The sequence below is a fragment of the Barbus barbus genome, assembly GCF_936440315.1.
Source record: "Barbus barbus genome assembly, chromosome: 1".
In the NCBI taxonomy this organism is placed as follows: domain Eukaryota; kingdom Metazoa; phylum Chordata; class Actinopteri; order Cypriniformes; family Cyprinidae; genus Barbus; species Barbus barbus.
In genome coordinates, this window is record NC_136729.1 from 14354694 (window position 1) to 14367512 (window position 12819).

General features: G+C 38.0%; 1 protein-coding gene across 2 annotated transcripts in view; it reads left to right on the forward strand.

The window, feature by feature from the left end:
• LOC306871985 (exocyst complex component 6B-like) overlaps positions 1-12819 on the forward strand; it is a 114522-nt gene that overhangs the window by 22454 nt on the left and 79249 nt on the right. For both annotated transcript variants that reach the window (XM_079420292.1, XM_079420291.1), the window contains exons 6-7: positions 1606-1810; positions 11907-12080. In XM_079420292.1, coding sequence (XP_079276418.1) covers positions 1606-1810; positions 11907-12080 — 379 coding nt within the window. The remainder of the gene's footprint in view (positions 1-1605; positions 1811-11906; positions 12081-12819) is intronic.

A 12819-nucleotide genomic window follows, 5' to 3' on the forward strand; every position in this document is an offset into this window, starting at 1 on the left:
TATGTTTTTATAGTCTAGAATTGTAGACATCTGATAGAAAGGTGGAGGGAGTGAAAGGGAGAACCAGGTGGAGATGATACAGGATTTTAACCTGCATCCTCATGAGCACTCAGCTCTTATATACAAGCATGTTGGGACCATCTGTGAAAAAAAGTGAAATGTGAATTTTTTTTTTACACAATATAAAACGACTGTTAAAGTTAACTGTAAAAAAAATATAGTTGTCATATGTGTCAAAATTGTAAAAACCCCTTAAAAAGCTAGTCCACCTAAATTGTGTTTGAAAGTGCCACTCAAAAAAGTTTTTGAAGCATTGGTTTTGGTGTCTTTTTGTGTCCTCCGTGTGACCTGAGCATCGGCATGGGCCTGCAACTTTTCCATCCATTTTGGTTTTTATTTATCTCTGCTCTCTATGTTTCTCCATCTCTCTCGTGTGCTTGGTTTTGCCATTAGCCTGGAGGTAGCAGCAGGGTCGGCCAAGAGAGACTCTCCCCGGCGTCGGGTCTGCTGTGTAATGTTGCGTGACTGTGATGCTTTATTGAGTGTGTGTGCGCACGTGTGTGCGATGAGCATAGCTCATCTCTGAGATCATCTTGATTGGGTTAAATTGTTATCATGCTGAGATCTAAGTCTTTAACCAAAGGTTAAAAACATGTACTGCATGTGCAAGGCTCAACAGTAAAGATGGCCTGGGGAGAGTTTTGAGAGTTTTACATGACTGTCATTTGTCCTTCAGTGCAATCTTCAGTCAGTCATGTACAATATGTGTGTTTTTCTGCTTAGCAAACTTAAAGGATTGGTTTATTGCAATGTAATGAACTTTTTTTCTTGTGGATTTTGATGATTTAAATGTCACCAAGGTAAAATTCTCTATAAATGGCTAATAGAGAAATTGTAGAAATTCTATTTAAAATCATAAATGGAAGGTAGAACAAATACAATTTTCAAATATTTAATATATAGTTAAATATATAAAAATTAGTGCTGTCAAATGATTAATCGTGATTAATCGCATTCAAAATAAGTTTTTGTTTACGTAATATATGCGTGTACTGTGTATATTTATTGTGTATATATAAATACACACACATACTGTATATTTATATTATTATATTTTATGATATATAAATATATTTAACATATAAACATAACATATTTTTCTTAAATATATACATGTTTGTATTTATATATACATAATAAATATACACAGTACACACTCATATATTATGTAAACAAACTTTTATTTTGGATGCGATTAATCGTTTGACAGCACTAATAAAAATATTAAAAAGTCAAAATAATATGTGCATTTTTTAAAGTATAAACGATCTGAAAAAAAGTATAAACAAATTAATATAACATTAAAGTAATACAAAATATTAAATATATATATATACATATGAAAATGCATCAGTAAATATGATGTTTGTACTAATTGTTGATTTCTTCATATAAAATATTTTTTCACATAAAAAAAAAAGTTGCTTTGTCGCTGTTGAAAAACCTTATTGTTGAGCCCTGCATGTGAGGCCATTAATAGTGGGAAAGTTTTTGAAGTAACAGATATGTGCAATCATTTCTGACCCTGCCGTATTTTCCCCCCAGATACTACCCAGCACTACGAACCCTGGAACTGTTGGAGGAGAATTGTTTGCCTCAAGCTGGATCATATCGTTTCTGTGGCATCATGTCAGAGAATATCTCACGCCTGCGGACGCACATCAGAGACGTCTCCATGTCTGACCTCAAAGACTTCCTGGAGAGCATCCGCAAGCATTCGGATAAGATTGGAGAGACTGCCATGAAACAGGTGAGCGCTCATGTCTGAGTAATGCCTGGAGGTGTATCAGAACTATTCTTTGACAGCTGCCTCATGTGCTTGCATCTGACCTGACAGTCACAGCTGGGTTTCAACTGACGTATCTGAGGGAAGGACAGAGTCCTTGTTCTTCGGTAGTTTAACATGCTTTTTTCCCATTTTTCCTTTCATCTTATCTCTGACCATCTAGTCTGGAGTAAAAAGAGCCACCAATCTGTTCCAAATCAAATATCGTTTCAGGTCGCTTTTGTTTATGCCAGAGGAATCATGGAACACTGTGTATGGACACTACTTCAAGGACAGTGCACGGAGACACAGAGAAGACCCAGGGAACACATATGAGAGAAATTTGAGTGGATTTTTTGTTGGAATGCAGAAAAGTCCTCTGCTTTCTTTTAAAGTTATTAGACCAAGATGGGGTGAGGAGTGCATTAGAATATGAAACGCCAAATAGACATTAAGATCTCCCAAGCACTATAAAAATCTGGCCTCGCTTTTTTCTACTCTCTTTAATATATCTTTCTTTACTTTCTTCATTTTCCTTCTTCACTGAGGAATAAAACTAGCCATGAAAGATGTTATTGTGTGAAAGCTCCGTTGGTGGTGGTTTCTGAGGCAGGCATTACTGTTGCAAAAGTTATTTCACATGAATGATACTTCAAATCTTGTGGCTCACTGAGAGGAGGTGAACTAATAATTTTCTAAGCAATCAGACTTTATATTTTTGTTTTGAAGGTGGTTAAAATGGGCAAAAACACTTTTTTTTTTTTACATTGTTACATGTCTTGGTACCAAAATATCATAGAGAAGTTGGCCTCAGAACAATTCCAACAGGGGCCTCGCAATAACTTAAAATGATTTAAAATAAGAATCAAGTTATACAAATCAAGTTATTTTTTATTTCAATTCACTTATTTAATTTTTCTTTTTCTATGAAGATCCATGAGTCTCACTGTCTGGAAAAACCTGATTTCTAGACCTCAAAGTCAATCATTTTTTTTTTTACTTCATGGGCATTTTTATACATTTTATAAATATAAATTTTTCTAATTAGGTCAAGTTCTATTTTATTGGGTAGAAATTTTAAGTAAAATATATTTACAAATTCTAAATCACAAACAAAAAGTTATGGAGATATTGAAGTCAAAGAGATTGAGTACCGCTACCACTTGGTTAAAACCACTCAGAGACACCTTGGCATCATCAATGCTAATTTTACACAAACAGTCGCCACTCTCACATTTTCTTCAGAAAGATCTCCGCTCTTCTAATCACTAGCAGTTACTCTCAATATGGATCGGTTGCTGATCCTAATTATGAAACCGTGGGGAGTAAAAGTAGCCAAAAAGATGTCACAGAGGAGTTCAAATATTCCTCACTGAAAAAGACCAAAGCCAGGCATGTGTGTGTGCGCATGTGATGCTGTGCTATAACACGTGTTCACTTTATTTGTGTGAACCTTTTGTTAGTTACATCAAGAACACAAAAGCATTGATACTTCTAACTGACATTTTTCAGTAGTTGAAGTTGGTTCAGCTTTTTTTCAGAATAGTGTAGCTTTTCCAGGTGTAATGCAACACTACATGGCTGGTTTTTATTTCACGTTTTATTGTGCATGCAGCTTTACAGCCAAGTGACCTGAGGAGCTCTACTAAACGGTCTTCTGTCTTATATGAAGCGTTGGAAATTCAACCCATTCTCCTGTTTGTTCAGACGGTTTGTTTAAATGAAATGATTCAAGAAATGATTCCCACATTTAAGTCCCTGTGCAGAAGTGTGGCATAATGTTCTTTTGAATAAAATATTTAGTTAAATTCTGCTGATGTTTCCATCTAAATCCTATATGTTAGGATGCACTGTATTTAGTGTTTTTTTATTTTTTTAAGATTTTTTTTGCCTTTTATTTTGCTTGGACAGTACGTTTTTGAAAGAAGGGAAGTGGGAGAAAGAAGGGGAACGGGACTGGTAAAGGTCCAGAAGCTGGGACTCAAACTTGGGACACCCGAAGCGCAGCGGCACTGTACAGTTTGTCGGCACAGTGCCCATGAGGCTGTCGGCGCCAACAGTCTTTTTAATACTCATTATTTGTGTGACAAGTGTATATACTGCTTTTCTGAATTATATAATCATGTAGTTTTAAATTTAACAACAGATATTATCTTAGCAGCTTTTTATGTTGTAATGTAGTTGGCTGCTTTTTGTTTCTGGGTCTAGTTTTTTAACTTTTTGTCAATAGAAGCTTTACTGTACTTTAATCACTTCAAATTATGAGTAGCATGTAGCTTGGAAAGCTAGAGTTTCAAAGTAGCTTCCCCAACACTGGTTTCTGGAAAGTTAATTTTGTCTCTGATGATGTTGAAGAAGAGGGCAAGTTGTAGAATAAAACAGTAAGTGTATTCATCCAGGTAGGCAGGACTGAGGTACAGTAGATGCGCGTTCTACCAGCAGGCTTTAATGCATTCACGTTCTGACATGAGCAAATGCATGTGGATATTGTAATCAGAGATACCCGTTTGTTCTGTTGCTGGTGTGCTTCCAGTCGCCCCGGCCCAGCCTTTCGTTCCACTTTGTCCCTTTTTCCTCTCTCCTCATCAGCCTGTGCCCTGGTCCATAGTTTGAGGAAACTGTTGGCTCCTGAAGCTCTGGTACTTGGTGAGTTTCCACCGGTCCAATCTGGATGGTGGGGACTGTTTGGTTTGAACTCTCTGATGGTCTACTCTCTGAGTCTGATCATCTGCTTTGTTTTTCAAAGGGAATTCACGTCTGCTAGTTTGTGTTAGTGCCATGTGGTATCATTCTTTGGAGTTTTTTAAATTCACACGATAAGAGGTTTTATATTTGCATATGAAAGTTTATCTTTAAATTTAAAGCTGACACTTTTTTCCATTTAGTTTTTGTAAGGATTATTGCAGTAGCTGAATATATGTCAGTTCAGCATGCCTTATTACAGACCTAAAACAGGAATATAATTGAATTTGTAACCTTTATGAAGACCGTATTCATCAAAATTAATGTTAGTTTCCCACATCACTCTCTTCTTCACTAATTTGCTCCTACATTAAATCTCCTGTATAGTGAATACAAGAGAATACAGTAAAATAACTGTTTTCTATATTAAGATGTTTTAAAGATCTGTTTATTCATGTGGTGCATTCCTTCCAGCAAAGCGGAATTTCAGCATGCATTACCCAGGTCTTCAGTGTCACATGATTCTTCAGAAATCATTTTGATATGCTGATTCGGTGTTCAACACACGTGTCTTACTGTGGAAAAAGAAATACTTTGTAACAGTGTAAAAGTATTTACTGTTACTTCTCATCAAGTTGAGGTTTGAATAGTAAAAATGTAAAATTTGCTACTTGTATTTGTTGCAATTTTTCAGCCTGCCCACCACATGTGCCTCTAGGAGATTGGTGTTTGAGACCTCTTGGTGTATTGGGTCATCTGTGTTCAGTATTGGGATTTATTGAAGCGATTAAGGGAGTAGAAAAGAAAGGAATCACGTAACACGGTGAAGGGTAGATTGCACAAGATTGAATCAAATTGGGAACAATCGGTCAATATATCCCACTTTTTTTTCCATAAATTTCTACTGACCGTAACAATACCCCACAGAGAGCCATGCAGATGCGCAAATACGTTCTTGTGCCATTTTAAACCATTTGCATAAGCTGTAAGGATTAATCCCCGAGTGTAGTATTGGTTGGATGCAAGGTGGACGAGATTGCCAAACAGATAATGAAACACACTGGTCCATGTGATTTTGGTTATGTATTTTCTTGGGTGCCTGTCCTACCCTTCCAATGGCCTCTGGCGTAGAGCAGCTAATTGTACTGAACGGTGTTCAAACTCTTGAACCACATGCTTTGCAGCATGTACAACCACACAGGCAAATGCACGCACATACTTGTCAACATCACCACTTGGTGTCTTAAACATGTGCGGCTGTTCGGGTTCAAAACGTGCTTAACTGCTCTTCCTCCCACCCTAGCGTCTTTCACCATTTCCCATCACGGACTTCCATTTGACCCAAATTCTGCTGACGCTGATGCGATCCATGCTTGACCCGGTCTTGGCCGCAAACTTCAGCTACTGCTCGAGTCTCTGAGATAAGCCTTGATCCAGGGTACGGCTGGAGCTGATCTTCAGCGACTCCCTTTTGGGAACATACTGTTTGAATGAATCGTTCTCCATTGGACCCTGACTTCATATCCCCAGGTTTATCTACAAATAAAAGAGAGAAGGGAAGTGTGTTTTGGTGGAAACTGCAACGGGACCTCAAGTATCTGCTTTAGCTGAGAACTTCCAGGTTCAGTCTACATGTCGATTGGCACCTATTAGGTAACTTAATTTAGCGCTGGTTATAAATTTCTGATCATACCCAAAAATTAAATTAGGTGGTTGTTTCCACCGGTTAGTAAAAAGTTGGTAAGAATTTTTGATGTTTTTGAAAAAAGTCTCTTATGCCCACCAAGGCTGCATTTATTAGATGAAAAATACAGTAAAAACAGTAAAAAATAATATAACAATTTTACATAATACTTTTCTAATTTAATATAGAAATTAAGCTGAATTACAACAGCCATTACTCCAGTCATCAGTGTCACATAATCTGTCAGAAATCATTCTAATTTAATATTTTTGTGGAAAACATGATTTCAGGTTTCTTTGAAGAATTGAAAGTTCCAAAGAAGAGTATTTATTTAAATTTATTTTAGGTATAGTCTGTTTTGAGCAATAGGTAACCTGCCCAAAACACTATAACAACTGCATAGCAAATTAGCAATGTGCTAAAACATCTCAGACCTAACAAACACATACCAGCACCCTGGCATTGTGTTTAACATCACTTACTTTTTTCTTCAGAAAATTTCAAAAATGTTCCTATTTATTTCTTAGCTTGTAAACCAGCAGAACACCCTTTATTTGGTCTCAATTTACCTTTTTTCCACCAGCCAAGGCTCTCCATCTTGTAGTTCCACTTACATCCAGTAAGTGGCAGCAGAGGTCATTCCAGACTCTGCCTGTCTCTGCTGCTCTGTAATATCTCCCGCAGAAGTGGAATGTTGGTGTAGAGTTAAACCAAAATTCTAACTCCAGTAACCTTTGAACAAAGTGGCCATCCAGCCGGCACTTGCCAAAGCCTCACATTCCTCCTATTAAAGTTTGTTTTCTTGCATGTCTTTGAGTCCTGTAAGATTTGTCTTGTTGGCACGCGTTCACGTGCATGTGTGTTTTGGCTGTAACCCGGCACGTGCTGATTAGGGCAAAGCGATGGAGTTGTACCTCAAAAGTAAACCAAGTGAACGATAAATCAAGCTCTAATGTCACCTTGCACAAGCTTTCTGTTAACTTGCAGAATCAATCTGTAACACTCTCTTAGGCTTGACGCTGGCTCCTGGTTCTGACTTGCGACTTCTCCTCGCAAACAGATGTGACTGCTCTGCTTACATGTTGGCGCTCATTGTGGCCTTTTTGCAGCTTCAGTAGTGGTTTCTGCTGTTAAATACAGGAGGGTGCCGTCGCTCTTTCTCCTTTTTTGTGGGTTTCTGCTCCAGTGGTTTTGTGGTGGAGTGACGTTGGAGACGTTCTGACTGTAGAAGCTAGAGAAGAATGGATCGGTTTCTGTTTGCTGACTGATGAAGAACAGAGCGCCTTTTACTCCCATCATTTATGTTTCTCTTCTGTTCAGGGGTTTCACTTTTTACTTTTTTGACTCTGTATTTGCCCACTTCTTAGTCATTTTTGCCCATCCATCACTGCATGTTATGGTCACATTGTTAGTGTAGTGTGGAGAAATACTTGTGAAGTTTCCACGTTCTTAAGGCTGATGTCACAAGACAGATGGCATCGCTACTACCACCAAATACCTTTGGGCAATAAATCGGTTATTTCAGGGCAAGACCCTCAACCTCAAGTGGATCCACTTCCCTTTCCACAGCAGAGATGGCTTCTCTTGAGCTTTGGATGGCTCTCCTTCCCTCCTCCCTGCTCCACTCTTCCATCCTCAACTCCAGAGGAGCGAGTAAGCGCGCGAGCGAACCACTAATAACAGAAGGCTATTTGTCTAGGGGCTCTGTGATCCAGACTTGCAGACTGGTTCCTATTCCACTGGAAATTAGGCCCAGTTTCTGAGCCCGTGATTGTTTTAATTCCACTAACAAATGATCTGAAAATAAATATATTGGGAGATCCAGTGCTGTAATAATGGCTCCATTGTAAGCTGTGGAGCACAGAGAGTCTGTGTATGTGTGTGGAGTACTGTATATAGAAGTGGTTAGTCAAAGATTATGTTATAGACCTCAAGTTTGAATTTGAATCTTCCTTTTCTTTTGAATCTTTTTCCCCCCACCATCCCTTTTGTTCTTTCAGTCACTTTCAGCCCATTTCTATTCCAGTTTTGTTTTATTTAACTCTGTTTGTATATGTCGTCTGTAGGAACACATCTGAACATTTAAATGACAAATGTTTCCACTAGCTTCAGAACGACTGCGAAAATACTTACTTTGTCTCTTCTGCTTTGTGTTGGTTAGAGGTTGGTTATATCTACTTATTTGGAAATTATCACCTTGTCAAGCAACATTGTTTTCCACAGGCAATCATATGAATATTCAAAACTGTGGACAGGACTATTAGTAAATCCATGCAAATGTTTGTGATTGAACATATAACAAAGCTTGAGTGTTCAGTGGGAAACCTGTTGAAAACTGGCCCACTTAGTTAGCAGTAGTTCACATTGTTTTTCTCTGAAGTGTTTTTTTTTTCTTTTTTTTTAAATCAAAGAGAACGTTTACTTGTTGTAGTTTATCCAGACTGTGTGCATAAAATTGACGATTACGCAGTCAAAAAGCACCATTAGAGAAGCGCTAATTAAACATTGTTTGGGACAGTTGTTACAGCCCTCCAAAACTATTTTGGCTGAAACTGAAAAGTGAAGTGTAGCACCATTTTGGATTATATCCGCTGGATGGAAACGGTGTACGCTCTTCTGTGTCAGCCACACAGCGCGGATACGTCTTTATGTATATTCACGCTTTGATTTGAACGTCAACAGCGCATCCGGTATGCAGCTAACACAGAAGAGCGTATGTAGTTTGCGTCCAGCAGATATTCTTCAAAATGGCGCTAGGGTGATGTGGCGGAGACGAATTTGAATAGTCGTTTTTTTTTTCCTTTTGCGCACAAAAAGTATTCTCGTAGCTTCGTAAAATTACGGTTGAACCCCTGATGACGCATGGATTATTTTACCGATCTCCTTGCTACGTTTTTGGACCTTGATCATGTAAGTACCCTTGCTGTCTATGGAGGGTCTGAGAGCTCTCAGATTTCATAAAAAAAAAAAAATCTTAATTTTGTTCCAAAGATGAACAGAAGTCTTATGGGTTTGGAACGACACGAGGGTGAGTAATTAATGACAGAATTTTCATTTTTGGGTGAACTATCCCTTTAAGGTTAACTGATGGATTGGTTAAACTTTTTTTTGCCACTAATTTGGAAATTTGTCTTTGCCTTTTCATATTTACACAGTATATAACAACAAAAAGTAATTGTAAAAATTACGGTTCATACAGTATAAAAATAATAACTACAAATATATAATTAGTTTGAGATTGTAGAGATTTCATTCATGTCTTTTGCAATGCTTCATGGAAGTTGGAGTTACAAATTACTAGTGCTGCCCCCTAATAGTAGACTAACCGTTAGCCGACCAGAAGAGGCTTGGTCGATCAATTTATTTGTCAGTCGCAAAAAAATTTATAAAAAATTTGGCGAAGTCACGCAGATCGTTAAGGGCTGGTCTATGTTGTAGTACGTCTGGCAGGACATCCAAATGCTCACCTATCGTTCATCGACCTCAAATATGGGTAGTAGCAGCAACTTTTCATGGCCGCTCAATCTAATGTTAACCTAGAGAAATGTGCGCTGTTCAAGTGTCTGTGCGGAGTGTGGAAGCTGAATAGTTGAGCTTACTGCAGGACAGATGGAGGCGCCGGTGTGTCACTTGCTCATAAAATACTCCCTCATGCGCTTTCTGCCGTCTCGGTCTATCTGAACTTGAGTGAGAAACTCCGAAACTATGTGTATGCTTGCCTTTAGACATAAAAAAATATCTATAGAGAACGAAATGTCTACTTTCAAATTATCCAATTCAAACGGAAAACAAATGTTCTCCAAGTATGTAATCCATATGAAACATGCATACAGGCGCATCCACTACACGGAGATGACGAGTCTGTGTCGCCGATTTCATCTCTTAAAATGAGATCCAAAAAGTGTTTATCAATACATTATTAAAATATTAATGCAGCCTCCTCACTGTTTTTCCCTGACACATTCATAATCATTATTTCTGCTGGTGCTTATTAGACAATGTAGGCAATTAAAGGCGCATTATTATGATTTAAATGATTTATTAATAAACGTGTGATTAGTCATAATGCTTAAGATGAACGACTACTAGTCGACCAGAAAAATCTTTAGTCGTGGGCAGCCCTACAAATTACAAATATTTCTGAAGGAAGTAAGTTCTGAACAGATCACATAACATCTTAATTGTGTTTTCTGGATGCACATTTAATTTTTCACAAGGAACAGTCTTCTCTCATTTGGAATTTTTCATCACTGCATTAAGTTACATTCTTATTTAAATCCTGAAATTACTACTGTGGATAACTAATATGTCTGTCTATTTTAAATTCAGAAGTTGGGGCTCTTCAGGGGCTGCTAAAAGGAAGGAATTTTTGCAGCGTTTGTTTCTTTTTGTTTGCCATCCTGTACCCCATCACTCTGACGCAAATGCCTCTACTTAAGATGAGGGGACCGAGCCTGACAAGTGGAACACAGCAGCCAATGAAGCACAATAGATAACACACCATTGTAACATACTGCTTTTATGGTTTTTATGTAGAATGTTGGGAAAATTATTATGCTCTTCTTTCGTGAGAAGATCAGGACCACCTCTGGGCACCACCATACAAACCAAAACATTGAGATATGTGATAAACATGAACAATAATGAACTTGAACGTTGGGTTGAAATGTTCACATCTCTTCCTTTAATGAAACCCTTTAATTCTCATGCTCTTAACGGGAAGGAATTCTTGAGTTGTAAAGATCTCTTCATGTGCCACCACCTGATACACCCTCGCTGTGACGCACATGCCTCTACTCGAGATTAAATGAGGACTAGAACTTCAGACATGTCTAAAGAAATAAATGGCGCACAATTCTAAGATGAATACAATGAAAACACACTATCTTTACGTAGTCCAATTAGTGCATTTAGACCGTTCTCGAGATGAATAATCAGAATAAACGGTGTGGTCTTCACTTTTTTTGTGGAACCGCCGAGCAGCTACAACATCCACCTTGCATCCTATTGTCACTGCTTGGTTTCTATTCTGTTGTCCTCATGGTGTTGACATTTCCTCTCCATTCACTTTTTTTATAAAGAGGCCCTTTTTTGCTTTAAGAGCCCTCCAACCCCGAATCTTCCTCCTCACCAAATAACTTGAGGGGTCTGTTATTTGGTGAGCGTTGATCGTAGTCATGACGTCAGATGGTGTTCATTAAAGAATAGTGTTCTATTGAACTCATTTGTACTCTCACATTTTGCATATGGGAAGTCCTTATTCACAGATGCCTTTCTGTTTGTTGGCAGTGATGGGAAAGACGTGCTTTGTCAGTGTGTAGCACAATATCGCTACTGACTTGGAATGTCATGGGGAAAATGATTGACATAAGCTCAGACTTTGTTCTTTCTTGAGTGCAAGTAGGACTCTGCAGTTAGTGAATACTAAAGTTTTTTTTTTTCTCTCCCCCCCCCCATGGTTTATTTGATTGATAATATATATTTCATTGTTATAGAATTAAGTGTTGTATGCACTTTAAAGTTGTTTGCAGAAATGAGTATTATCTTGAGAATTTAAAATACTTTTAAATTTTTACTTTTACTTGAGAATTTAAAATCAAATACTTATTTGCCCCACTGTATGTGTATATGTAAATATGTATTTGTGTGTACATGTATAGTTCTCCTCAGTCAAGATTTTTTACACACGTTCCCTTTTTTGTATTTGTTTGCCAGGCACAGGTGCAGATCGCTCGTGACAATGCCGTGACGTCACAGCAGCAGTCAGAGAGTGGACGGAGGATACGAAAGGAAACGTTCTCAGGCACAGAGGTGGACAGAACTGGAAGCAACCCCTTTTCAGAAAAGGGGTCTAGGATACTGGATGTGGAGGATGAAGAGGAAGATGAGGTGAGAGAGAAAAAGATTTATCTCAGGAGTCACAATAAAACCATTAACCATTTCAACTGATTTTAAGCCTTTGTCACTATGTTTGTGCCCAGGCAGTTTATGAAACCAGAAAAAGAAAATTCATATAAATGCGTCTTTTTGGGTATTATTATGTGTCTCATCTCTGTGTAACGTTCTGTTTATAGACTTCGTAATATTTCCCCACAAATTGGGGAAAAGATTGCAATGCATTTTGTCCGCAAGTCCAGAACAGAGATTGGCTGAAACAAAATTTAAAAAAAACCTAGCCAGTTGCTGATCATGTTTTTTGAGCAAAAACTGTCCAGTTCCAATTGGTGTCCGGATGACTGGTGTATCTCTAATACCAAAACCCATAGCATGTTTCTTTCACTACATGCTGTCAAATAAACAACTATCCTTCAGTACACAGTAATCGTTCCTGGTTAAAGTATTAATTCACTTTCAGAATGTCATCCAAGATGTCTTTCTTTCTTCACTCAAAAAGAAATTAAGGTTTTTGAGGAAAACATTTCAGGATTTTTCTCCATACAGTGGACTTCAACGGGGACCCATAGGATGAAGGTCCAAATTGCAGTTTCAATGCAGCTTCTAAAGGCTCTACTCAAGCCCAGCTGAGGAATAAGGGTCTTATATCTAGGGTCTAACCTCAAATGCTCATCTTGCAGTAGCTCTGCGATGCATTTCCATGACTTCAGGAATTACGTAGTCACGGTGGAAA